The sequence below is a fragment of the Athene noctua genome, chromosome Z (genome assembly GCF_965140245.1).
Source record: "Athene noctua chromosome Z, bAthNoc1.hap1.1, whole genome shotgun sequence".
Lineage (NCBI taxonomy): Eukaryota > Metazoa > Chordata > Aves > Strigiformes > Strigidae > Athene > Athene noctua.
This window is the reverse complement of record NC_134077.1, coordinates 63578850-63605967: the sequence shown is the minus strand read 5'-3', so window position 1 is coordinate 63605967 and position 27118 is coordinate 63578850. Positions and strand designations below refer to the sequence as shown.

The 27118-nt window shown below is 39.5% G+C and overlaps 1 protein-coding gene across 3 annotated transcripts in view; it reads left to right on the top strand.

Moving 5' to 3' along the window:
* Positions 1-27118, top strand: part of ADAMTSL1 (ADAMTS like 1) — a 503340-nt gene that overhangs the window by 407993 nt on the left and 68229 nt on the right. For all 3 annotated transcript variants that reach the window (XM_074931327.1, XM_074931329.1, XM_074931328.1), the window contains 3 exons: positions 2236-2537; positions 7803-7932; positions 25925-26135. In XM_074931327.1, the coding sequence (XP_074787428.1) occupies positions 2236-2537; positions 7803-7932; positions 25925-26135 (643 nt within the window). The remainder of the gene's footprint in view (positions 1-2235; positions 2538-7802; positions 7933-25924; positions 26136-27118) is intronic.

Here is a 27118-nt window from a genome sequence, read left to right as displayed (position 1 = left end):
CCAACCTATGTTTGCATTAAATCCTTTCTTTTTTTTTTAATCAAGAATCATAAAAATTACATATTCTGATTCCCAAATAATATACAATTGTTGTAATAATTTCTAGATCAAACTCACAAGTAATGAGCAGCCTGAAAAGAGACCTAATCATTATTTATCTTGACTAGATCTTGTGACATATTAAGAAAAATTCTATCCTTTTTCTCCTATTTTGGCAAATCTGGTAAAATTTATGGAAAGCTATGTAGTAGTCTTTTTGAAAACAACATACAGATTCTATTTCCTACCTACCTTCTTTTTCTGTTCAATAGAAATAATTTCAATTAATAGTTCTCAGAACATGGTCATTCTCCTAATCAACATTTTTCCATCTAGAAGTGCATTGGAACTGCCAGACTAGGTCAAGTAAAGGGTCTCCTTCACTCAGGTTTCTGTTTCAGAGAGGAACTGGTTTCACATACTGAAAGATATAGTGCAAGAAAGAGATCAAAGTTACCTCCTGGCTGTATTCTCCTTGACCTTCATGATACATTTGGACTGTTGTGTCTATTGACTCACCAGTCTTCAGGAGTTTCTGTAGGCCCATTTGTGCTGTATTTGCCCTTTTGACAGTATTTAGCTCATGGGATGAGTTCTACAATGAACTATGCACTGTGTAAAATAAGGAATACATCTCATTTGCAAATTCTTGGTGCAGTGTTTTCACTGATTCTTTACAGTTTTCCCACTCTGAGAAACAGGAAATTATTACTAGTGTTTGCCCTGTTTCTCCATTATTTCTATACTTGAGATCTCTGTCATCATCATTTGCCTCCTTCCTAGTGTCTTCCTCTATTTAATCTTTATTTTTATCAAAGGTGGCCCATACAAGGGTTATAATTCTTTTTCTTCTCTGTTCTTTTTCTTGTTCCACAGTGGTTATATATTCATAATTTTTATAATATACGTAAATATGTAATTTGTGACTAGTATTTAAATCTATGCATTGATATTTTGGAAATATCAATTTCCTATAAATAAATTTAATATTGTTTAATAAAATGTAATAAAATTATTTAATATTGATATAGTTTTATATTATTTAATATTTACTATAAATAGATTAGTGAGGTGCCCAAAACTGAAAACAGGAATCGAGGTGCGGCCTCACCAGTGCCGAGTACAGGGGTGAGATCCCTTCCCTGTCCCTGCTGGCCACGCTATTGCTGACACAAGCCAGGATGCCATTGGCCTTCTTGGCCCCCTGGGCACACAGCTGGCTCCTGTTCAGCCGGCTGTCAATCAACACCCCCAGGTCCCTCTCTGACTGGCAGTTCTCCAGCCACTCCTCCCCAAGCCTGTAGCGCTGCTGGGGTTTGTTGTGGCCCAAGGGCAGTCCCCAGCATTTGGCCTTATTGAAACTCCTCCAGCTGGCCTCAGCCCATGGCTCCAGCCTGTCCAGGTCTCTCTGCAGAGCCTCCCTGCCCTCGAGCAGATCAACACTCCCACCCAGCTGGGTGTCCTCTGCAAACTGACTGAGGGTGCACTCGATCCCCTCGTCTAGATCATCAATAAAGATGTTAAACAGGAGTGGCCCCAACACCGAGCCCTGGGGGACACCACTCGTGACCGGCCACCAACTGGATTTAGCTCCGTTCACCACAACTCTTTGGGCCCGGCCATCCAGACAGTTTTTTTCCCCAGCAAAGCGTGTGCCCATCCAAGCCACGAGCAGCCAGTTTTGCCAGGAAGGAGAATGCTGTGGGAAATGGTGTCAAAGGACTTGCTAAAGTCAAGGTAGACAACATCCACAGCCTTTCCCTCATCCAACAAGCAGGTCACCCTGTCGCAGAAGGAGATGAGGTTTGTCAAGCAGGACCTGCCTTTCACAAACCCATGCTGACTGGGCCTGACCATCTGGTTGTCCCTCATGTGTTGTGTGATGGTACTCAGGATGAGCTGCTCCATCGGCTTCCCGGGCACCAAAGTCAAGCTGAGAGGCCTGTAATTTCCCGGATCATGCTTCAGACCCTTCTTATACATAGGTGTCTCACTGGCTCACTTGAGAGCCCTTCCACTGTTGCCGTTGAGTTGTCAGCAACCTGTCAACATGCTTACATGTATTTCATAACAGCCCTATGATGAGGTGAAACTTTTGTTTCTTACTAAACATAACTTGGCCTGAACAGGACTGTGCTGCTTTTGCTTGCCTGGCTGTTTGTGGACATAACTTGTGTTGCTCTCTTCCTCTCACAGGTTTATTCCGGAGGCTTGGTCCACCTGTAGTGTCACCTGTGGAGTGGGCAGCCAGGTGCGGCTTGTGAAATGTCAAGTGCTCCTCTCTTTCTCTCAGTCTGTGGCTGATTTGCCCATTGATGAATGTGAAGGTCCCAAACCTGTATCTCAGAGAGCCTGTTACAGCGGTCCCTGCAGCGGGGAGGCAACTGAATATATGCCGGAGGAAACTGAGCTGTTGTATGGCAGCTTGCAGGAATTTGATGAGCTCTATGACTGGGAATATGAGGGCTTTACTGCATGTTCAGAGTCCTGTGGAGGAGGTAAGTACAAGATGTTTCTGTGCTGGATTTGCTTTGCCTCTTTGCAGTTAATGCCCACGCACATGTGGCTTTGCTACAGGTATTTGGGATCATAGAACCATTTAGGTTGGAAAAGATCTTTCAAAATAATTTAGTATAACTGTAAGATCATCAAGACCAACTGTATTTCAGAAGGCATAGATGAAAACTGAGAAAAAACACATGTGCACAGGGTATTTTAGCCCACAACTTTCAGTCTCCATGTTCAGGCTGCAAGCAAGAATGATCATTGTATCACGTATTTCTGCTTCCTTGTATCAGCTGGTAACTCAAAAAGCAAAAAAAGCTGAATGTTCAAGTGGTCTGGTGATACAAGCTAAGAATTGTGTGCCACTCTTAGTTTTTATCGATTTGTACTGTGCAAGTATATACATTTGGGAGATGCAAACATGGCAGATATATTAAATTATTTATATTGTAAGGGCTTAGCTGGTTCCCTGATGCCTATCACTAAGTGACATTAGCTCCAATACCAGTGCAAAAGAAAACATATGGTAAAAAGCACTAATAGTGTGATTCTTTGAAGCTAGCAGGCTTGACACTCAGAATGTCTCAAAGTTAATCAAAGTCTCAGTTTCCACATGTTACAGACTACTAATGCACAGTTCCCTAATACTCATTTTTTCCCATCAGTTTGTTTAGCTAGTTCTGAGAAACATGTCTGCTCCAGTATTTTTTAAATTAAACCTAGACTTCTCCAGCTGCTGTCTTTTTTGCATGTCAAGTTTCAGTCTATTAAAAAAAGGATTACTGTAGATTAATACAGAATACATACTGTAGAACTGGAAACACTCAGCACTTTATGAATGGTTAATAGTGTAATCTGTAGAGATTCACCAGTAATCAGTTACAAACTTTAAAAAAACAGTAGCAGAAAATAATGCAAAGGTTTTCTATGCTTACTTCTTGTTTGCTGTTTAAAGTGGTTCATAGCAAGTTCTCAGACTGTTGACGCTGTTGCTTTTTTCCTACATATGTCACACTAATATATGCTGAGTGGTGACGAACACTGACTTTACAGGAGTAGCTGTCATATATTGTGGCTCCTAATGAGCAGTAACAATTTGTCACACACTGTGAATACTGAAATCTGAATAGCTTCTAGAAATGAAGCCTCTTCTTTGAATACAGTGACTGTGTATATTTTTCAGATATAATTCACTGGTATGCTAGAGACATTTTGCTTTATGAATTTAATTTCTTTCAATTGTCAGCAAAAATTGTTAGCCAAGATTTCTTTTTGCCTAACATCAACTCCAAATTTTCCAGATTAGCAGATGCTAAGTCAGATATTTTTGTAACCATAGGTGCAAGACTGGTCAAACTAATTTTATTGGGTTTGGAGTCTCAAGAGAAGAAATTGGATATATGCACAAGTAACCTTTCACCTCCCAGAAGCAGCAACCAGAAGGAATTAGTTAGTCATTTAGTCTGCTGATAGTGGCTACATTTCCCAGGGCTGTCATCAAATATCATGTAACAAATACTCTATTCTGGTAGATATAAACATAGAGAATCTCATTTGATGGTATTTTGAAAGTGAATTTAAACTGCCTAGGTTCGTGTCCCACCCTTATAGCCTTTTATACTGTGATTTCCTATTGAGAACTTTTTTTTTTTTGCAGGGGGGGGAAGAAGCAATTTTAAAGGAGACAGTTTTTTGTTGTGGTAATATTGTGCAGTAAATAATGTTTAGAATTCATTTACTTGGCAAATAAACTTTGTGAAGTTCATATACTTTTTTTTATTATCTCTGTACTGTGGAACTTCTGATGGATAACTAAAGGTCTTTATATTCTCTAAACATTCAATGATCCATCCTTGATCTACAGTTTATTTAATTTGCTGCATTGACCTATCAAAACCAGAGGGACAGATGTTACCAGTATGCTGAGATACAGTCAGTGCAAGATTCAAGGACAAGCTGAAGAAAATTATTCTGAGCACATTTGCTTGCTGCTGAGCAAGCCAGATCTTTTTTTTTTTTTTCTTTTTTTTTTTTTCAGTTACTGGCACAAGCTATTAGAGCCAGAAACTTCAGTCAACACATAGTCTAGCAACCACAGACTGGTTAAATTCAGGCAGGAGCCTTTTTCAATACCCATGCTGTCAGGTAAGATTACTAGTACCTTTAAAAGGTAAAAAGTTGTAAGAATCTCAGAAAGCAAATTATAGTAAGTGAAGAGAATGCTGGTGGAATAGACCAAAATTACTACAAATACAATGAGAGATGACTTAGTGTGTTGGTTTAAGCCCTGCTGGGACTGGAGACTACTTTATCGTGGCCCCTTCCCCACCCTCAGCCGGTCAGGCTGGAAGTGAGGGACAAACCCCGGGTTAAAATAAGAATAAATTTAATCCAACAGTGTGATAAACAATCTGAACAACAACAGTAGCAATGGTAACAACAGTAAGCAGTAATAACAGTAAACAAGACAAAAGATATACAGAGAAATACTGTAATGGCTACAGACAGCCCCATGCTTCCCATGACCAAAACCCACAAAGGAAGAAAATTCCCGTGCTCCCACGCCCGGACCTGACTTCAGCATGGTATGAATAACCTGGCTGGAGATCCCTTCCCCTTCTCTGCTGGGGAAACTTAACCCTGTCCTAGCTGAACCGGGACACTTAAGTGACAGGAATAAGCATGTGGAATGAACCCACTGGAAGGTTTAAAGCAGGTTGAATACTGAAAAGTGAAGAGCAGTAGTATCAGAACTTGGCTATGTGAATCTGATAAAACAAAACCATCAATCTGAGAAACAGAGAAAAGGCTGAATTCAAGACCTCACAGTCAATTGGGTTTGGATAATCAACGCTAAAACTGACAATGCAGAAGTGTTAAGGTAATTGATAGTCATTGGTCATGAGCTCATCAGTGACACACTTCTGAGACGAAAAATTGAAGCTGTGACAGTATGCTCGGTTTACTAAATTTTGATCTGAAAAGAAAAACATCCAGCACATACAAATGGTGAGTGAGCTGTATTCTAGCAAACAGAAGGATATCACCAGCATGTGGCAGGACTTGGGTGGTTTCTTTCTGCAGTGTTAAGAAGAGCACTTTTCTGGTTTCCATACCTCTGTATTAGCAGTCCTTCTCTCCTGGCTTCATCAGATTGATCACTAGGGCAGGCCTGACAGTAAAACCAATGCAAAGTAGAGATCAGTAACTTGAACACAGAGTTATTTTCCATCAGGTAGAGAAATACCTCTGTTCTGCAGCCAGAAGTCTGTCCTGGGGAATCCATATGCCTCTGTTTGCTCTATACAGTATGATAACATGCTCAACAGAAAAATGATTGAGCTGGAAAGAACACGACAAGGTAGAGAACATTATGTATAGAAGGTTCACTGGTTTCTTTTCCTAGAAATACATCACTACCATTTGTTTTATTTTCTCAATGGGCTATCCTTTTTAGAATATTTTTAAGTCTTTTGGGAAATTACTTGAATAGCAAACCAGTTTGAAAATATGAGGCTACCTTGTAAAGAAGGAAACCCACAACAATGTTGGCTGCCTTCAGGGACTTTGGTAATTTCGATGTTTATGTCCACATTCAAAAATGTCAAATTTATTTCTTCTCTTCAGCACCTTGAGTACAGTGGAGACACTGCCTATTTTTGAGTCACAGGCATGCCCTGAATAGGCTTGCACACACAGCAGCCAATAAATTGCTCAACCTGTCACTTTGCTGTGGGCCTCTCCTCTGCCTGTGCTGAGAATAAGGGGAATGAATTCATGAATAATTTCAGGAGTACAGGAACTGCAATGAGTTGCAGCACTTTGGTCCTGTTGAATAATATGCTATCATTGTTTGCTAAGGAATGTGCTGTGGCATTAGAAACAGCAAAAGGTATTGCCAGTTCTGTTATACTGCTTTTGGAGCTGTTCAAGCTCTTCCAAAACACTTTTTTTTTTTTTTTCTTAAACAGTGTCTTCAAAAGACTGTGAGATATTTTTGAAAACTAATTGTTGGGTTTGAGAAGGTGATGCAATTTTTATGAGTTCAGCTAATCTTTTTTCTAACTCAAGAAATAGCGATGTATGTAAAAAGCATACTTCCACTTTACTCAAAACACTGTTGGTTAGATTTTTAGGAAGTTCATATGAATTATTATCCTCAGACCCCCCAAGGAAGAAGTAGATCATCTCTCACTAAATACTCTTTCCTATGTTATGTAGTGTTTCAATCCCTGATTTTCTAGCTTTCTAACCTCGTGATCCAAAACCCCCTGTAATATTCCTACCTTATTTATAGGAAAAGTGAGACAGAGTAACTGGTATGCTGAAGAGTACATAAGGAATTTGGTATCACCAAGGATTTCCTGATTTAAAACATAATTGCCATATCTTCCAGCTTCTCTCTTAGTCCCAACAGCTACCCTTGTTCTGTCCCAGCTCTCAGATAAAACCCTGCAGATTTGTATCTTCAGTTTAGGTGCATGTCTGTGGATGCAGAAGAATGACTGAGAGCAGCTGAATTGTCTGACCTTGTTTTACTTTACTTTTGCACATACAGCAATCATACGGCTACTTATAATATAACATGATGTTCATGATATAACAGGCCAAAGACATCTTCACACATTTGCCTGCTTGACTGACAAACAGCCTCATTGTTCTTACAGTAAAAGGATAAGACATTAGAGAGCACTGGACAATTTTCTGTCCAGGGAGGGTAAGCGGTGAATGAACCCAGGGACTTTGCAATGAAGATGACTAGTGAGACTGAAAGCAAGGGCAAGTAAAAGCCCAGCATCCCATGCACTGTTTTGATCAGGCTGTTTCCCAGCTGGCTGGGGAACAGGACACAAAAGGTGCTGTAAACAATGTATGACTGTGTCTGGAAAACTGCAAGTTACAAGTGAAAAATTTTCCCAATAGAAGAGAGAAAAGGAACTGCAATTTTCACTACTCAGTCAGGTATGCTGTGTTAAGAAACATCCCCTTTCAGTAAGCATTCATACTATACTCATCAGAGATGATCAGGCAGAACGCTTGGATGTGGACAACAAACACCCTACCGCTGTGCAGGAGGCAGCCTACTCCCTCTCTGCAGCCAGGACTGCAGCCCCTGAGCTGGCAGCCCTAGGCATGAGGCTGTGCCCCACATGCAGCAGCCCCAGCACAGCCCTGTTGGCTCTGCAGGGCCCATCTTTGCCCTTGGCTGCCCCTCCAGGTACTGCAAGGGAGGTGTGACCATGCATTGTTGTGTGCAGGTGTCCAGGAGGCTGTGGTGACCTGTCTCAACAGACAAACCAGGGAGACTGCAGATGAGACACTCTGCATAACCAGCCGCCGTCCTCCACAGCTGCTGAAAGCCTGCAGCCTGGACCCCTGCCCCCCAAGGTAGGCTTCTTATATCTTATCACCAGGCATATATTTTTTTTCCAGATTTAAGAGAGATGTGATCACTGATGAAGTTGAGAAACTGATCTTCAAGCTCCCCGTGAATCTGGGACTTCAGGACCAGGGATGCTTGGATCTGGGTGTTACTGAAATGACTGCTGAAGTACAGGAGTAAAACATGCAGACAAGAGCCTGAGGTGGCTCCCCAGGTTGCAGTACCACAGACCTAGCTGTCTGGGCTCAGAAAATCTGTATCACTCCCCCTGGGACTCCATGTAACTGACATGCAGTGAGCAGAGGTGATGCCAGTGAGTAACACTCTGCTGCTGCCTGAGTAGGTAGCAGATCAACGAAGTTGAGTTGGTGTTATTGCATGTGAGGATACCCAGGCGAGAGCTCTTTGGTCTTGTCCAGACATCATTTAATGAATTTTGAAGAATCCATGATAAAAGCAAAACAAATGCACAAGTGTAGGTGGTGGTAGTCCAGTATGATGCCCAGAGCATTTAAAAATAATTTAAATAAGTTGTGACCCCACACCCAATGGCCTTTCAGGCTGGAGGCACATGCTGCCTCACATGCTCTTTCTCAGACTGCAGATGCCCACAGCCTCAGAATCACAGAATCATTCAGGTTGGAAAAGACCCTTGCGATCATCGAGTCCAACCATCAGCCCAACTCTACAAAGTTCTCCCCTACACCATATCCCCCAGCATCTCATCTAAATGACCCTTAAACACATCCAGGGATGGGGACTCCACCACCTCCCTGGGCAGCCTATTCCACTGCCTGACCACTCTTTCTGTGAAAAAATTTTTCCTAATGTCCAGTCTAAACCTCCCCCATTGCAGTTTAAAGCCATTTCCTCTTGTTCTATTGCTAATTACCTGTGAGACCAGCACCAACTGCTCTGTCCTTTCAGGGAGTTGTAGAGAGTGATGAGGTCTCCCCTCAGCCTTCTCCTCCTCAAACTGAACAGTCCCATCTCCTTCAGTCACTCCTCACAGGATCTGTTCTCCAGGCCCTTCACCAGCTTCGTTGCCCTCCTCTGCACTCGCTCCAGCACCTCGAGATCTCTCTCGTATTGAGGTTCCCAAAACTGGACACAATACTCCAGGTGTGGCCACACCAGTGCAGAGTACAGGGGGACTTGCTACATCCTGAGACATCAGCCTCCCTACTTCTGAGTCACCTCCCTACTTCTGCTGATCACACAATTTCTAAGCCAGGATAACGTTGGCCTTCTTGGCCACCCAGGCACACTGCTGGATCACGTGCAACTGCTTGTTGGTTAGAACACCCAGATCCTTCTCTCCCAGACAGCTCTCCAGCCACAGCTCCCCAAGCCTGTAGCCATGCAGGGGGTTGTTGTGGCCCAAGTGCAGGACCTGGCACTTTGTCGTGTTGAAGTTCATGAAGCCTTGTGAAGCTCTTCATGTCTGTCATGAAGCTTCTTCATGCCTGCTGTGATTTGAACTTGTCCATGCAGTCAAACACCATGCAGCTTGTTGCTCAACACCTCCCTGCCCAGGGAATGGGTGAGCAAACTAGAGGTCAGGAAGAGATTTGTAGGCTGAGATAAAAAACAGTTTAGCGATTGTAATGAAACAAAACAATAATGGGAAGTACAAATGGATAATGCACTGTGTGCTTGCTTACCACCCACCAACTAATACCCAGCCCTCTCCCAGCCAACAATCTCAATAGAATGAAAATCCAGCTGTCACAAATATGGAAATGAGAGAACCCACCTCCTTAATATACTGAGCATAATGTCACATGATATGGAATATTCCAGTGGCCAGTCTGAATCTGGCACTCCAGCTGTGCCCTCCCAGCTCAAGAAAAGTTAACTTTATCCCAACTGAAATGTCAGTCTGTAACTCCAGCTGTGCCCCTCACAGCTTAAGAAAAATTTAACTTTATCGCAGCTGAAACCAGGACAAGGCCACAGTCTTATTGACCAGGAAGTGCAAAGCCAAAGGGCAGACTTCAGACCACTTGTCTATTCAGGTCCTGTAGGCAGACAATTTATGGATTGGCTTAACTTTACCCAGAGTTGTATCAAGTTTAAGTAGACCTGCAACCTCCCCTCTCACAAAAGATTTTTCAGAACCTGTTCCTCCCTGACTTCAGGCAGCTTCCACAATCCTGATCCTAAAAATAGCAGATATTTGTCTGCAGAGATTCACATCGGTACCCTCTATGACAGAAAATAGCTGTCATGAGGTTCCTGTGGTTTATTTAAATAGACCTGGGCCTGTCAAGTCTTCAAGATGTACTGTATACATGTCTATATTTCCAGCTGTATGCAGGTGCATTAACTCTCTTCTGGTAGCGTGGCAGATTTGAAATACATTGATTTATAACTTTGGACTATTTTAAACTCTCAGTCCTGTCCAGGCGGTAGATATTCCTTAGAGTGTATGTGTATGCTTTATATGACAGTAGAATATAAAGAGGTATATCATTATGAATGTTAGTAGATTTTGGGTACGCAGAGGAAGTTCACATTAAAAATCGAATATGGCATCAAATATGGCAGCATTCAAGAATAATAAGGACAAAAATAATGGTTTGATTGGATGACAAGGGTTTTGAGTCTGTGACAAGCAGAGCCAAAGAGGCTGACACATTTCACCAAAACTTTATAAGAATTGCTTATGGGGATATTGCAATCCTGACTTTGTTAAATTGTCTGTGTTGCTGGCATTAACACACAAATCTTACATTAATGCTTGGAAAGAACTTTGGAGGTGGAAATCTCATTGTAATTGATAGGTATCAGCATCACTGGAGCTGAGAGTGCGTGGCAGGAGATTGATCATCCATCAGTTCTCATACAGAAAATAAATAAATAAATAAGCATCTTAAATATGGTTAAGAAAAAAAATTACACTCCTGTAGGCCAGGACTCATTTGTGTGAGTTCTGTTATAAAAGTGGTCTAAGAATTCGAGTGAATACTTTTTTAATTAGTGTGTGTGATACTCTGTACCACTGTGGTAACCTTCCTACCAGCATGGAACTTGTTTAAAACAACCTTGGGCATGTAGTTCACTCCATGGATTACAAGATGATCATACTGTAGGTGAGAATCAGACTGTGAAGCAGAGGTGAAGGGGAATTGAGGCAGTGTGGGAGACTAAGAGGGAGACTAAGAAGTTTTCCTGTACCCCTAGGGCTGCAACTGAGAAAAGGGGAAATGACTCCCTTCCCTGTATATATATCTCCTCTACCTCCAGCCCCAGTGCTTCCCCTCCCCCCCCCCCCCCCCCGCCCAGTCTGGAGGAAATTGCCTATCTGCAGAGATTTAAGTGGCATATGAAGAACAGCACACGTTCTGCAAAATGGCTCCTCTGGTAAGAGCAAGGAGGCATAAAACTCAAGGCTGCAGATGCAGACATCAGGCAGCATGGCTAATGGAAAGAGCAGCAAGAGGGAAAGTTGATGTGTCTCCTAGACAGGCTGTGACAGGATAACTTCCTTATTTCCTGCAGGCTTCTGAAGTGCTACATCTGCTACTGTTGCTGTACTAAATACATGGACAGTATTTAGTGTATAAAGATTATTGCTTTATAATCATTAATTACAACAGTCTTGAGACTTGAAACACATGAAAAAAAGGGGAGAAAAGGCTTTAGAGTACTCTCATTGTTTTAATCATAAGATGCTTCAGGATTCTATTTCAAGAAATGTTGATCCAGGAATCTGATGGAAATTTGGGTTGAAATCCTGTCTTTATGAATGTTGATAAACACATTACTATTGACTGACAAGTCCAAAACTTGTAATACACTATGGCTGTGAACTTAGATCCCTGTTACGGAAGTTCCCAAAATGTGATCTGTGAACCATTGATAGTTCCCAGCGATTTCTCCGATGGTTTATAGAGCTGGCTGGTCTCATAGTGTTGGCTCTTCTCTCTGTTTTCCAGCTGCTAAAGTGTGTTAACAGAAGCTGAAAATATGAAAAACACTTTCCTAAAATGTCCTTGATGTTTAAGTGATTGTTGGAGTATGCAGTTGTGGTGAGTAGAGGAGGCAGTCAGCTGAAGAGGTAACTGAGACTGTGACAGGTGTCTCAGTAGACAAGGGAATGTTGTCCATAGCATGAAGAAAAAGCTGCAAAGTCTTGCCCAAAAGAACAAAAATTCCCTCCTAATATATTTAGAGAAATTATTCCAGTGATGCTTCTTTAACTAAAACAGCTCAGCATGCTTAGACTTTAATGCATGTGTTTAGACTTCAGTGCAGCTCAAGATCTTGTTTAGCTTAAGAGGGAGAATATCTAAAATTTAGAACTTCCAAACTTAGTGTTGCTTCTGCTGCAGGCACTGTTGGTTACATGTGACATTCTCAGTCACAAATAAACAAAATAGCACAGAAAAACAAAAGCATTGAACCACAGAATCTAGTCAGCCTATCTGGAGCATCAGAAGGCATACACCTCAAGACAGGTACTATAGGAGCAGTCAGTGAAGAGTAATTTCATGCTGGTTTTGTTTCATCATTCCTTTTGGACACTTAAGAAGAATGATGCTGAAGGCATCTTCACTGTTGCTGTTCTTTTTGCTCCTTACAGAGAATAAATGTGCATAGACTGGAAAACTTCATAACCCAGTTAATACTTCACCTTGAAATTAGTTTGTGGTATCATCATCCTCTTCAATTCCTAATTGCTCTTGTCTCTTCTGGAACAAAATATGGTAAAAACTAGAATATACTGGCAATACTTCAGATTTATGAAAACATTGAAGGGTGATGGCACTTGTATAGCTGCTGAGAGACTTTTATAATTTCCATTGAAATTCTGGCTTAATATCTTAGCATATTACTATTCTGAGTCCAATGAAGAGAGACGGAAAAACTAAACCACAGAAATCTGTCTTCAAATATTCACAGCTGTATGGAGTCAGCAAAATCTCATACTTAAGATTTTTATAGAAGAAAGTACAACCAGGGAGAGTTGCACACAAAAATGGGAATATTTCATCCACACTCAAATCCCAGAGCAGCTGAGTTTCCTGTGGTTTCAGACTTTATTGAGAGGTGGTTTTGCTCATTCAAGAACAATAGCAGAAAAAGAGCCCAGTCCCATTTCTCCTGGATAACAGTACAACAAAAATTCCCACTTTGTACTAAACTAAGAAATAGCAAAACATTGTGGAGCTGATTGCTAAATTGGGAGCTAATAACTGATTTTCAGCACAGTAGGTACAGAGCAAAATTACGTATCATTACCTTGGTATGCACATGTTTGATATTTCTATAAAAAGGGTATAGTCTGTTTTGATGTACTGAAAGACCCAGCATGCTTTCTCCAGCAAAGAGAGGAATGTAGACTATGACCATTTTAATTCAGTTATTCAGTTACTTCATTTCAAACAACCTATAGCACTTCCAGAATTACATAGCAGTACTTGAGCAGAGCACAGGCTTCCCAGAAGTAAATGCAGAATAGCTGTTCAACGGCTAGAAATTTCTTATCTAAGCTCAAAAAATGAAAGGGCAGACCACTCAGTTTAGCTAACTGCTATTTTTGTATTCTAAATTACTCCAAAAGCAATCAGAAAAACCCTGTTTCAATGTTGTCTTATGGTTTTCAACAAAATGACTTACATCCAAAATGTGCCTTTCCTTAGCCACCACAACCCAAAATACAGAGGCCGTCATCGTCTCGTCAGATATAATTGCTCTTGTTTATATCAGCAACCTTGTGGTGAGCCAATAAATTCTACCAAAGGGGTGAAAGAGAGTGTTGTAACTGTGCTATTAATTATAATTGTTCAATAGTTTGATCAGTGCCTGTTGAAAAGTTTTGATAAACATATATGGAGAAGTGGAGAGAGATGCAAAGCAATGAAAGCCAGATGGCTGGAAATGGAGGAAATTCCAGGCAATCTCTACAGCTTTGTTCTTGTGTATTTTCAAAACTGAACTTTTATTCCTACACAACAAGAACAGCTGAATGCTACCAAAACAAAAAGAAACAGTGAAGAAAAAGCAGGCAATTCTAGGAATAGCACATGATTTCACCTCAACATTTTCCCTTTACTCCTTCAAGCCTCTGTTGTTATCAAGAAAAATAGGAAGCCATCTAGGCAGTCCTGATAGCTGACTGAAGGGTCAAGATAGCCTGAGTTAGGCTGAGATCTAGTTCATTGCAGAGAATCTTGTTTTTTCTCTTCCTTTTCTTCTTTTTTTCCCCTGAAGCTGCTTGTTTTGTGTTTATGAAGTAATTATTATTTTAATGTTTATTTGGTGAATGCAATATTATCTATTTTGCTCTATTTCATTTCCCAGATGAAGTCAAACTATAAAAGAGAAAAAAAAATCAACTTTTTTTGGATGTATTTGTAGACATGAGGCATTAGGTTGCTGGTAGGTGTAAGATGTGCTCCTTTAGACAATCTGAAATTAATACAATATGTGTGGAAAGGCCAGAACTTTCTGTAATCCATTAAAGGTGACCTCTGTGTGTGGGAGGGTGTCAATGGTATGTGTGTTTTGCATTGCTCAGATGAAATATTAGAGCATCTCTGTCTAGTTCATGAAAAAGGTTAAAAGATTTTCGAGTCATTATGTCTATAGGTACTGCAGTATAGCCTTACTGACAGGAAATACCAGTTCTTGTTTTATTGCAGTCTTTTGTCAAAGGTGTAAGTTAGAATTAATATTAATGATGTTAATATTGTTACTGTCTATTTGTGCCACAGAAAGATTCTCAGCCGCTCAGAAACCCGACTTTTTTTTTTTTAAATGGAATGTATTTAAGTCTATTTTGAACTGCAGTGCATTGAGAATGTCTTTGACAGCTTCTTAAGATGTAGCCCACAGAGCCTCCTGGGATCACAGGCCACAGCTTGCACCATTGATGGAATAGCTTGGAGACTCAAACATTAGAAGGAATATGCTGTCAGACAGCATAGATTCACAATTATTTGAAGCCTTTAGGTTGAGAAACAGCTTAAACAGGAGTCATGGGCTCAGTAGGAAAACCATAATCCCATTTTTTGTCTAGGCTTCCTTTGCTAAAGACAGGACTGTACAAAGATGACTAAACAGGCTGTAGGCAGCTCTGTTATGCTGTACCTGCATTACCTGCATGCCTACCCTGCACTGCTATGTACTACCCTGGCCTTAAAATGTATTAATCTGTGACCTAAAAACATTTATCTTTGTCTCCCTTTTTCACAATATAATCTCCCCCTTTCTATTCTCTCCAGTTCTTAAGAGATCGTCCAAGATACGCCTGACAGCCCGCTCTTTCCAGTTCTGGCCCTGTGTGTTGCCTGTGGTGGAAGAGTAACTGCATGCTTCTTTGTATCTCTTACTCAACAAGCAGTTGCAGTGAAGTTGCCAAGGGGACCCGTAGGGAGTGGTTCTTTTCATCCATGTGGGTCACATCTAAATGTGATGCAAACCAACCTGAAAGTTGCCAGGGTCAGTGGTGCAGCTCAGGAGTCTCCATCACAGTCTGCCTCTAGCTCTTCTAGTTTAAAATTACGGACCTCTTCCCCAACCATTTTGCTTTTTTAAATAGTATGATTGTTCCTTCATTAGATATGATTTCATTCATAGACATTTTCTTCTGTTTCAGTTTATATTCCATTCAGACTACTATGCTTATAAAATATTAAAGCGCAGTTGTAAATAATTTTTTAAATAACTTACACCATATTTCCTTTTTACTTCAACGAATGGTAGATCACACTTCTTTTTCAGAATCCTATATACCTAGATATTTTCCTCTACACAAATCTCCAGGTCACAGTTTCGCCAAGTCAATATACCCTTGTGTTGAAACAATCTCACCATGCCCTCCACAAGTTTTTTATAGCTTGGTTTGTGATGAGTATGAGCTTAAAGTCATGGTAGGGACTTAGTGAGTCCCTCTGCAGAGGGTAATTTCTTTTTTTTCCTGACACTGTTAATTTCCTGGTTTCAGCCACCTTAATACAGTCTATCTCGCTCCACCCTTCTCCTGTTTAATGCCTGTGGTAACCAGAACTTACTATTCACTGCCAGTTTATATTTGTCAGTATTTTGAACAAATATGCTCTCGCTTCAGCATTTCATATGTTAACTTCTAAGTCTTAATTTTTTCTCTAAATTTATTCTTAGTTTTCTTGAGTATTAATTTACTGCCTCAACAGCAGGATTTCACTCCCAAAAGACAGTTTTCCCAACAGCAATAATAAAGAGCCTGTCGTTGTTCCTGTGCCAAATATAAAGCTAAGTCAAGAGTTTTGTAGCATAATGGCCAGGATGAACGTTTTCACTGCAGCATTAACCTGTGAAATAAGATGTAGGGTCTTATAAATGTTTGATTTTACTATGCATCATCACTTCCTTTAAAAAGCGGTGAAATGAAGAGCACCATTATATCTTCTATTTACAGTACTGCTGAAGTAACTTATTATAGTAGTAGTCTGAGGAACACTCAGTACTTTCAAACCAATAAACCTTTGTGGATGAAAAGATAATTTATGTAAAAGGAGAATAAAAATATGGCCCTAAAGTGCTGAAAATGCATTGTACAGTTCTGTACCATACTTACACATCAGAAAGGTTCACAGATGAAGTAAATAAAGGAGGAGCCTTCACTTCCATTCAATTTGAATGAGTGAAGTACCTGTAGAAGGAGCCAGACTGATTAAATAAAGAGTATCTACCAAATAGGTCTATCACATCTGCAGAAGCACAGCAAGCCCTGCTATTTATGTCCATGAAAATTTTCATCTTCAGTTATGTGATCTCCATTCCTCTGGCATCTCTGCTAATGTTGTTAAACATTGATGGTCTCACTGATGGAATAGAGTTTGTGGTGTGCAGTCACCCACTAGAAATGTGACCAAGCTGATGGAGTTGACACTGCAACCAGGTGTTAGTAGATCTTAAGTCATTCACAGGTTTGGGAAAGACTTGAAAGACTTCACACAGAGGTGAACAGCAACGCATTTAATTTACTACCCAATGGATCCACAGATTTGTATTGTTATAACTCTACTGGAGGGAAGTTTGGGATTTGGATTTAGGGATTTTTAAAAATCATAATAGTTATACTGACATGATTCCTGATCTGAACAAAGGTGTTTGGGGATGTTAGACAAATTCATTCCCCTTTCCATGAAGAAGCAAAGTGTACTGTCTAAAGTAATTATTTTCTCCAAGATCTAAAAAGCCAGTTTCTCACTCAGGAAAAGTTAGGGGAGAAGTGAATTAAGTCACCATTCTGTAGTCTCTGGATTCCACACAGAAACCTATATTGGTATAATTATTAGGATAGAGATATGAAGTGTTTTAGTACAAGTTTGTCTATATACATAGTAACTTTTTTGATGTCATCATTTTGAATATAATATTTCCTTCCATGCATTTCAGAATCAGATCTTGTTTGATACTTCTATGCATCTGAATACTTTACCATGGTTGTTTTGGTTATTTATGGGTGTAACACAAGTCTAGAGCCTGCTCACTCTGTGAGAAGCTCCTACATGTTTGGATCTCTGCATGTCAATGTGAGGAAAAACACCTTTTATTTCAGAAGAGTGAATGAGTTACTAAATAGATTATCAGTCATAGTTTCAGGATCTCAAAGGGGAAGTAAAAAGGAAATATTAGATCTGGATGTGCCCTTCAAACAAAATTCTTGCACTGCCTTACCAGCAGTACATTGCAAGAAGGGCACTGGACGGAACTCAGACATAAGCAGGCATCGGGAGTTTTCTGAGTTCAGTCACAGTACCATATAGAGATATATATATATATATATATAGTATATATACCTAAGTTAAACCGTTCTCCCCTCACCCTACTAAAAGTCTAGAGAAAAACCTTGTGTGCCTGATCTTGAGACACAGTCTGTCTGCACATTCTGCACTGGTGAAATAGTTCAGGAATGGTTCATCCTAATGAAAATATTATCCCTGTAATGCTTCCAGCCAGGTCAGCAAGAAGCTCATGTTTTCTGCTAGTTTTGTGGCAGACCTGCTCATAAAACTTGGACTTACTAGTGAACTGTTTAAGCCTACTCACTGTTATCTGAACACTGTTTCATTCCTGAATGTGCTTGCTTTGTCCATTCAATCCAGTGCCATCTCCTTTACTTCTTCCCTGCACTGATCATTTCATCAAAGGCATGCTTAGATTTTAGAAGAGTCTTGTTACGCTGTGGGACAAAACCCCATGTTCATGAGTATTGATTTTAGAGGTTGTGAAGTCAGGCTTCTTATATGTTCTTTCCATGCCATCTACAGGCATTTTCAACTACCTCATTTGTAAAATGGTTCATTTTAGATGGTATTTCAGATTTAAAATAATCAGTTCATTGCACATGTTTCTCACCTGCTGAGCTTTTTCTTTCTTTGTCGTCTGGTGTCTGTAAGCTTCTTGATGTCTCCTTCAAGAGCAGATGATTTTAATGTATTTCATATGACATAAAGTTAGGCCTAGGAAAAGGTGTTGGCTTATGAGACATTCCACCATGGAGACAACCAGTGTGAAAAGAGGCAGGGAGCCTTTGATATAAAGCAGCACTGCCATGGGCAGCAGGGTGTTAAACTGTTTCTGTGCTTCTTCGCAGAAGAACCAAATGAGAGCGCTTCATAGACTGATGTGCACAATTTATTTCATGAATTAGTGGTTCTTGTGTTTTTGCATTACTTTGATGCAGGTTTAGGGCAAGGGTTATTATGCCACTCCTCTGTAGCTCCCAAACTGCATGTTCCTTTGTGCACTATTTATTCAGTTTCTGCCATCTGCCATTGCAAGTGCAATTCGTGTAATTTCTGTTGTATCCCTCAAACCTCCCTATATTACTTCTTAACCAGGTTTCCAACTTTACACTGATTTACTCTATTCCTCAGCTGTTTCCTACCTTCATTTTTGAAAGGGGATACAAAGGACCTATTTTCACTCTGTCTTATAAATTACTAAACAGCTCCTTGTAGGAAGTTTGTGCTTTAAGCATGAACCCAAATCTAAACTTGAGACAAAAACTGGTACTCATTTGTCTGTCAAGCTTAATCTGATCAGTGTAGCTATAATAATAATTATAATTATATAATAAAGCTGTAATAGCCATTGCTATTATTTTCTCAATTCTGCAGCTATCATACAGTGTAAAAGTCTCTTGTGAGGTACTTTTCAGTAGCCAGTATTTCTGCTAATCTCTCAAAACAATTCTCTGTCAAAGACTTCTGTCAAAGTTCACTTACCTGAAGTTGTCGTTCCTCTGTGGTTCATGCATTCTGCATCTGCAGTAGTCCCCCAAAAGACCCACTAGACAACCTCCCACTGTTCAAAGTATTCACAGAAAAAATACAAACCCTCTTTTCTGACCTGCTGTAATGGTTGATGTTCTCTGCCTTCAACTCAAGGTACAGCAAGGCCTTTTTACTGTAAACAATATATATTGCTTGAAACATGTCAGAAGGTTACTCCAGCAACCAAAATTGCCATTTGAAGAGTTCTTGCATACACCATTTACCCTCTGTTTTTCTCTGTCTTTTTAATTCTTCCTCTATTTTCCTCTATTTGACTCTGATACATAAATATTGGCTCCCCACCACATTCAGTTATATTGATTTGCAATATTAATTGATACTGATAAGTCTACAGAATGAATGCAGGCTACTTCTGCCAGCTCCCAGAATCTTTGATCTGCTCGAGTGTGTTGACTGCATAGGTGTTTCTTTAATGGATTCCCTTCACTTGGAAGGAAGATGCTTTCTGAAGAAAAGCACCTCAGACTCTCTTGTGCACAATGATCCCCTGAAACCTTCCCTGTCTGTTCAGATCCCTTCATGTTGGTGATACGAAACAACAGATTTTTGTCAGGCTGGTTCTGAATAACAACTAAGAGTGAATTGTTTTTGTGTTGCTGCTGCTATTAATTTAAAAGTACCTTGCCTTTTCATTTTTATTTCTTAATTAAGTATTAACTTTTTCAAAGCCTAGTTAAATTGCAGTTTTTCTCTGATGTGTGTGTATACTTTATGTATATTTGTAATGTTCTCTCTGACATGAACTGAACCATAGCAGTAGGGAGATCACTTTGTAGGGACTCAGATCCATATTTAAACACCTGATGGTGGTCTTAGCTCTCACACTTCATTTCAAAGGAGCAGTCTGATTTTACTGTGGGTGATCTAACAGATGAATGAAAAATTAGTTGTAGTTAAATTCTTACCTTTTATGCCCCTTTCTTAGATGTTAATTTGATGATATAGTCGGGAACTGACTTGGGAGTTCTCATCTCAGTCCTGTTGTTTCACTTCAGGAAAGTATGCTACCCAAACAGGATTGACAGTAATTCCCTCTGCTGTCCAGAGTTTAAGATTACATTCTGGATGGTATTTTAAGAAATGACACTGAGGATACTGACTCAACTCAAGATAAATCTGCTAAAGGAGCCTCAAGAAAGCCTTTCACAACTATGAAACAGGAAGATCTGCTGCAAACACAGGTCCAGATCAGTAACAGAAAAGGAAGGGAGGAGGTGTATGGGTTCTGAGTAGACTTCTCAGTCTGCAGGGTCCAATGAAGGACTCATAGGTTAACAGAGGACAAGAGGAAGCCAGGATTGACATAGTATGTGATTTACTCAGTCTGTTGCATGTGCATATACATAACTGCCACCCAGCTCTTGTGCACTGAGGAGTGTGTCTATGCAGGCAGGTGTCAGATGTTAAGTAAGACACTTCTAGGCAAACTTCTCTCCACACTGATGAATGTTTATTTTAGAAATAAGAAGAGTTCTTTTGTATCACTTTCATATGGTTTAACCACATAAAAATGACAATAATTTCATTTTTTTAGAACTAGTTTGGGAGGTCTTTGTGTAGAAGTGTGTTTACTTTTCCTGTGCAGTGTTCAGTTTTCTTGGCAGTGCTTGAAGGGATTCTGTCAGGATGAAATCCTATATCTAGAAAATATTCTTTACTTATAACACTGAACAGCTTAGAATATTTTGGTTTTTACTATAAATACTGTGTGTACAGAGGCTGATCCAAAGCTGTTGGCTCCATAGTTCTTTGCATCAAGACTATACATTTCCCAAGTTCTACCTACATCATTTACTTTTTGCACACTGACTATGGAGATGCAAGAGTGCTTTGGTCTGAAGGCTTATGGCTCCACTGGGGCAACAACTCTAATTCTAGCAGCTTCTTCTGCCGTGAGTAGATGCTTACTAACTGGTGCCACTCTCTGGTCTACCTAGCTAGCAAAACTGAGGCAATAATGCATTGTTGTCCCAGTTGTTACTTGTAACACACTAATGCCTAGAGGCTCCTGTCAAGCCAAGAGTCCCATTGTCCTAGGCAATAGAAAAAGACAGAGTAAGAGATCATCCCTGCTGTAGGACCACAAACTAAACAGACAACATGAATGACAAGAGGAAAAAAAAAAAAAAAGTATTATTCTAGTTGAATATATGGGCCTTCAAAAAACTTGCAACTCATTAAAGTGTAACATGATGAATTTTAATTTAGAGTTTGTAGGCAAGATTTTTGTTAACTATGTCAAGATAATTTTCCTTATTAGAAATAGCATGGTTAAGATGTTTTTTGAGAGCATCTCTAATGTGTTTAGACTTATATTAATGATATAGAATAATTGTGCTGTGATAGGAATCAAGATTTCCAGATTATTTGACCTTTTTTTGGCAACCTGAGCTCCACAATTGTTCTTTCTTTTATTCAAAAGAGCTGCAAATACTCCCATTTTAAAACATACTGACCATGATTATTTGTGGAAACTGCTTGTTTACCTGAAGTTAAGTGCATGTATAAGGCATGTGTAAGCACTGCTTTGTCAAGTCTAATTTATTTAATGAGACTGTTCCAGAAAATTACAGTGTCTTGTCAGCCCATTAGAAATCAAAATTTTAATTCCTAAACTTAATACTATATCACAGATTATTAGTCTATTCATAATATGAACTGACTGTTAGATTTCCTGACTGATGTTTTTCTGCTACTAAAATCTGTCCATTATTAATTTACTTTGCTAGTTTATAGTTCCTGCAAGTACAAGAAATTTAGTGCTCTGGTGAGTTGATCTTTTCATGAATTTATGTCCAGTTTTTAGACCACACCCTTAGCACTGTGTATAAGAAAACCTAAAGAAAAAACATTGCCTTGAGCCATCAGATCAGGTTCACTACTCGGTTTGTGTATTTTCATGTGCGTTGTACATCTCCATATACAACTCTAATAAAACTAGTCTAATAAGACATCACAACAGTTTGCTGGAAGCAGAATATTGTTCATTTGGAAAGTGAAAAGTTTCTGTAATCCATTTTGTATTTTCAGTTTGAGGTGATACTTGAAATAAGCTGTATTTTGTGACCATCCTCTGCTCCCTCTACATTTCCAGTGGAAACTTTTTTCCATTTATGTTGATTTGAAAAATGTGCATATATGTGTATTCTAATACATGTATCACTAATATACATGTACCTATTTCAACACATCCAGCCCTATGAATTTCCTTTTTCCTGTTACATTCCTCTCTGTTAGCCACCCCTAAATGTCTCTGTGGTTTTGTATTAATATAGTTTTGCTTCAATTAGTTCAAATATTCAATTTATTATATGTACATCAGTCTCTGCAGAGGATGAAAACCTTTTGAATTCTGTTTTTTAATGAAGTATAGTAGTTGAAATATTTTTAAAGTTTAGTTTGTTCTTAAATACATAACCACTGCTTAGGTATTTTGAGATGGAGGCAGACAACTAATGAACTGATAGACCTAGAGTTAGGACAAGCCAGGAGTTTAGGGGCACAGATGTGCCAGCATCCTGCTGTAAGGCTAAAAGGACATTTTTCTGTGTTGCTACATATTAGTATGATTTTGGGTGCTAGTGGAGGACAAAGAAGGAGGGATGAAAAAAATGTTTCAGATGAAAACTATGTCACCTCTTCACTGGTCTCTGGGAAGCAATACAGGAAGTACCAAGCTGATGACTTTCATCTGGGCTATAAACTGGCAAGTATGTAGAGTTTTCCTGCAGTTTGTACCTTAACAAGCACTGTCATCTCAAAGATGCCAGTTCCACTTGCACAAGGTTTCCTTAGCTTGATTCTGTAACTACTATATTCACCTTTTTAAGTATAGGATTATTTCCTACTTGATTTTTAATTCTGGTATTGTCACATGCATGCTGGACATGATGGCATTATTCTTTTTTTGTATGCCATACGCGTTGGAAGAGTCAGTTCAGTATGGCCAAAACACCCAAAAGAAAAAAGAGACAGGAATGCACAGGTAAGTACCATATAAAATAAGACAAGAATTATTTCAGTTAGCATCACATAACACTCTACAGTAAGGGTAAAACTATGATACTACAGAAAATCAGTATTTAAAAAAAAATTAAAAAATTATTATCTCCAACAGTACAAGTAGTTTAAAAACTAAATTGGAAATTTGGTAGGATAATATTAGTTAATATTAGTTCAAAGTGTTGCAAGCACCTTTAGCTGTTATAAAATAATTCTACAGCTCTGTGATTCTATTCTGTAAGATTATCGCTGAATTTCTCTGTGTTTTTTAGGACTCTGAAATTTTGTCAATCATATCTATCTTCTGTGGTTTTGGTTACTTGCACATCCCTACTCCACTTTGCACATCTCTGGTGTGCCCTACATTTTTTACTTTGTATTTGTGAAAGCTCATAAAAGTCAGTGGGGACTATGAAAGTACAAGGGTAAGAGAAAATCTGACCTCCAATTTCCTGAGCACCTCCAAGGAATCTCCTGTTTAAAGCAACTGGAAAGAATTGTGAACAAACTGATGTTATGGGTGAGGCAACAGATGCAACCTGCAACAGTCTTTTCAAACACTGGAAAAATAAATCCTTTCTCTTCACTGAAATACTGTGTTCCTTCTGGAAGAAGAAACAGACACTCTCTTCTGCAGATGCCAAGATGTCCAGAGTTTTTGTGGCCTGCTAGCCCCTGAGATGTGAACTGCCAACAGAAACATTGGGCACTTATACCCATAACAAACAATGAGTTGCTGGAGGCAACAGCCATTATCATCACTTAAATAACAGAAACTCTGGCAACTAACCATGTATCAAAATAGATTCTGAAATAAGAAAATGCCTTCTTTTCAGCACCTACTCAAATATCTTATTTTAAATTGTGCCAAAACTGAAGGGTAGCTGATATCCACATTAATTCTGACTGATTTTATGGGAAAATCTGGGAAGACCTCTCCCCCAAGGTCATTCATATGGACAACATACTCCAGATTAGTTTAACCGGCTGCAGATGTCACTCCTTTTCCACAGCTAAATAGCTCCCAGTACACGTATCAGGCTTATTGGCCCTCAGCATATTACGGCCTGGAAAGTGACCATGTCAACTTCTAACTCAGTATTTAATTGTTAGAAAGGGTTAAACAGATTTTTATCATTGCTACTAGCAGAACCAAGGTTGTTGTTTAAAAGCAAGCTGCAGTGTCATTTGTGTTTACAGTGATACTCAGGACATAATCCTGTCCTGTTATAAAATCGGAGAATGTCATCAGTGGATGGAGCACAGAAAGGGACCAATGTGGCTCTTTGGTCCATCAGCATTATCATCTAGGGAGGAAAAAGTATTTCTTATCTCCTAGGTGTTTCAATTTGTTATATGCATTACTGAGAGGGTGGGAACAAATGCTCTAAATAACTTTATAAAACAAATAGGGAAGTTAGAACTGTTCTGTGACTGTAGGATGACACAACCATGAATGATTATTTCAATTATGTGTTTACCAGTATGGTGCATCTTAAATATGCCGAGCAGTTTCCATCAACTGCTGATCTCAGACTGTCAGAGTGGTTTTCCTCTGCTTCTTCCACAAATTCTGCTTGGTGCCACTGACATGTTTCATAACTTCCCTTCATTGTCCACCTCTATCCTGCTTGGAGCCTGAGGGTGTCTTTCTTCATAATCAGTCTTTTTAGTTTCTGCCTGGCTTTGCTTTCTCATAGGGCAAGTTTTCTGAGTCTTCCTTGTCCTGAATGTTTAATTTAGTCCCTCAGCAATCAGTTTCAATGACATCATGCAGGAAAGGAAGCTATTATTCAGGATTAGAAAAAGTGGCAGTATCTGGCTCTCATCCTTTTATTTTGGGTGTGGAACTATATCCAGGTTAGTGTAATCTTTTGCATAAAGTTGATGGGAAGATTATTTTCTTATATTCTCATTCTGAATATAGGATTTTTCTATGTACACATTTCTGCATATCTCTGACATGCCCTAATAGAGTACAAGAGTGGAAGACTTAATACTGTAAGCGATTTTCTGTGTATGGCTGACAGAGTTAGAGGTTGTCTTCAGTACAGTTCAAACATCAGAAACCTGGTTTTAATGAGATAAACACTGAAATTCAGACATCAACAATCCTGTTGATGCAAGATTTATATAGCTAGTGCAGAGAAGGGCTGTCTCAGTGACACATGTTCACCCAGGGGTTGAAAAGAATCTCCCTGCTCTCCCATTGCATCTCTCAAGGCCTTAGCACTCCCTACCTCCACAACAAGGAAAAGTCAGTCAGGAGCACCCCAACTGGATCTTGTGAAAGAAATTCCTGGTCAGCGATTCACTGATAATGTTTCTTTGATGAACTTTGTTAATATCTTCAATTTTTTTGTTAAAGACAGTAAAAATCCCAGCTAATTAAATCCATTCAGTCTTGAAATACCTTGGCCAGACTCCTGCACACCAAATACTTAATTTAGGACACAAAACTGTTTCGGAGATATTGCAGAAGTCCGAGGCCAAGAGCTTTCGACGAGAACTGAAAATGCAGAGGAACAGTAAATATTATTCTTAGCCTCATCCTACAGCTACAAGAAGGGAGGTGGTGATCAGAGAAGAATTCCCTTTCATTTACTGCTTCTTCACTCCATCTGTCAGTATAAAAAGAGAAAACTTAAGGTGACTTTATTCTGTGCTTAAGGTTTTCTCTCCTTGCCTTACCCCTTCACAGATGGGAGATTGGGAAATGGAGTACCTGCAGTCTTACCTGTGGAGTTGGATTACAGACACGAGATGTCTTCTGTTCTCATCTACTATCAAGAGAGACCAACGAGACCGTGATTTTGGCAGATGAATTGTGCTATAAACCTAAGCCATCCCTCGTGCGAGCCTGTAATCGCTTTGACTGCCCACCCTCCTGGTATCCTACAGAATGGCAAGCGGTAAGAATGTGTGTGTAATCTCATTTTATGCCTGCTAAGAGTAGTCATTACATGCATTATTGATACATCATTTCGGTCTAGCCCATCAAGATAATTCATTAATCATTCCAATGAGTCATTAAAAAACTGAAAAAGTGTTCATTCTTTTCTTTAAAAACATTCATCTAAATATTCAGAGGTAAATAATGACTATACTTTGAGTGCAAAGTTACAGGAAATTCTTAACAGCTGGCTATGGATTCCATACAAAAATACCTGGAATATGATGGTCAGCTGCAGTGAATGGATTTGGGTTAGCAATGCCAAGGTTTCTAGGAATACAAATGATCAAGGAGGGAATCTCTGAAGCATGTTGGGTATTCTGTATATTCTCAGATAATAATTTAGTTTAGGACAAGAAACACTCATCCTTCAAACTCTCAAAGTCACTTTCCCTCGGGAGGTGGATGCCTTATTACACTAATGCTGAAAATTGCTCTCTGTACAGCTGTCTGTACGAGCCTTCCCATCTTTGGAAAACAACCTGAAATGAGTTTATTTGCTGCTGTCTGCTTGCAAATGAAAATGATTGTGCAAGTCAACAGACTTAAAGATGTTTCTTTTGGGTACAATACTGCACAGGAAGAAAGGGCCCTGCCTTCTTGTCAAGGGTAAAGGAAAAATCTGTTTGTGGTGGAGGCGCAGGCTTTCAAAAGGCCTTCGCTTCTGCTGGGTGCAAGGATTCATTCCATCCTATAAGAAAACTATGAGCCCTGACATGATGCTTACATATGCCTGTCCAGGCTTCATCTATAAAATCTTTTTACTTAACCAACAGGGAGATGTTAATATCTAATGAAGCTGCTAAATCTGTGAAGCTGTACTTCATGGGAGAGCTTTGGGTTTGGTCAGCCATTCCATTAACAAAAATTTATGCCAGCCTGATATTCTGTTAAAGCTAGATAACTACCTATGGCATTAGTCCTATGTTTAAAACAATTCAG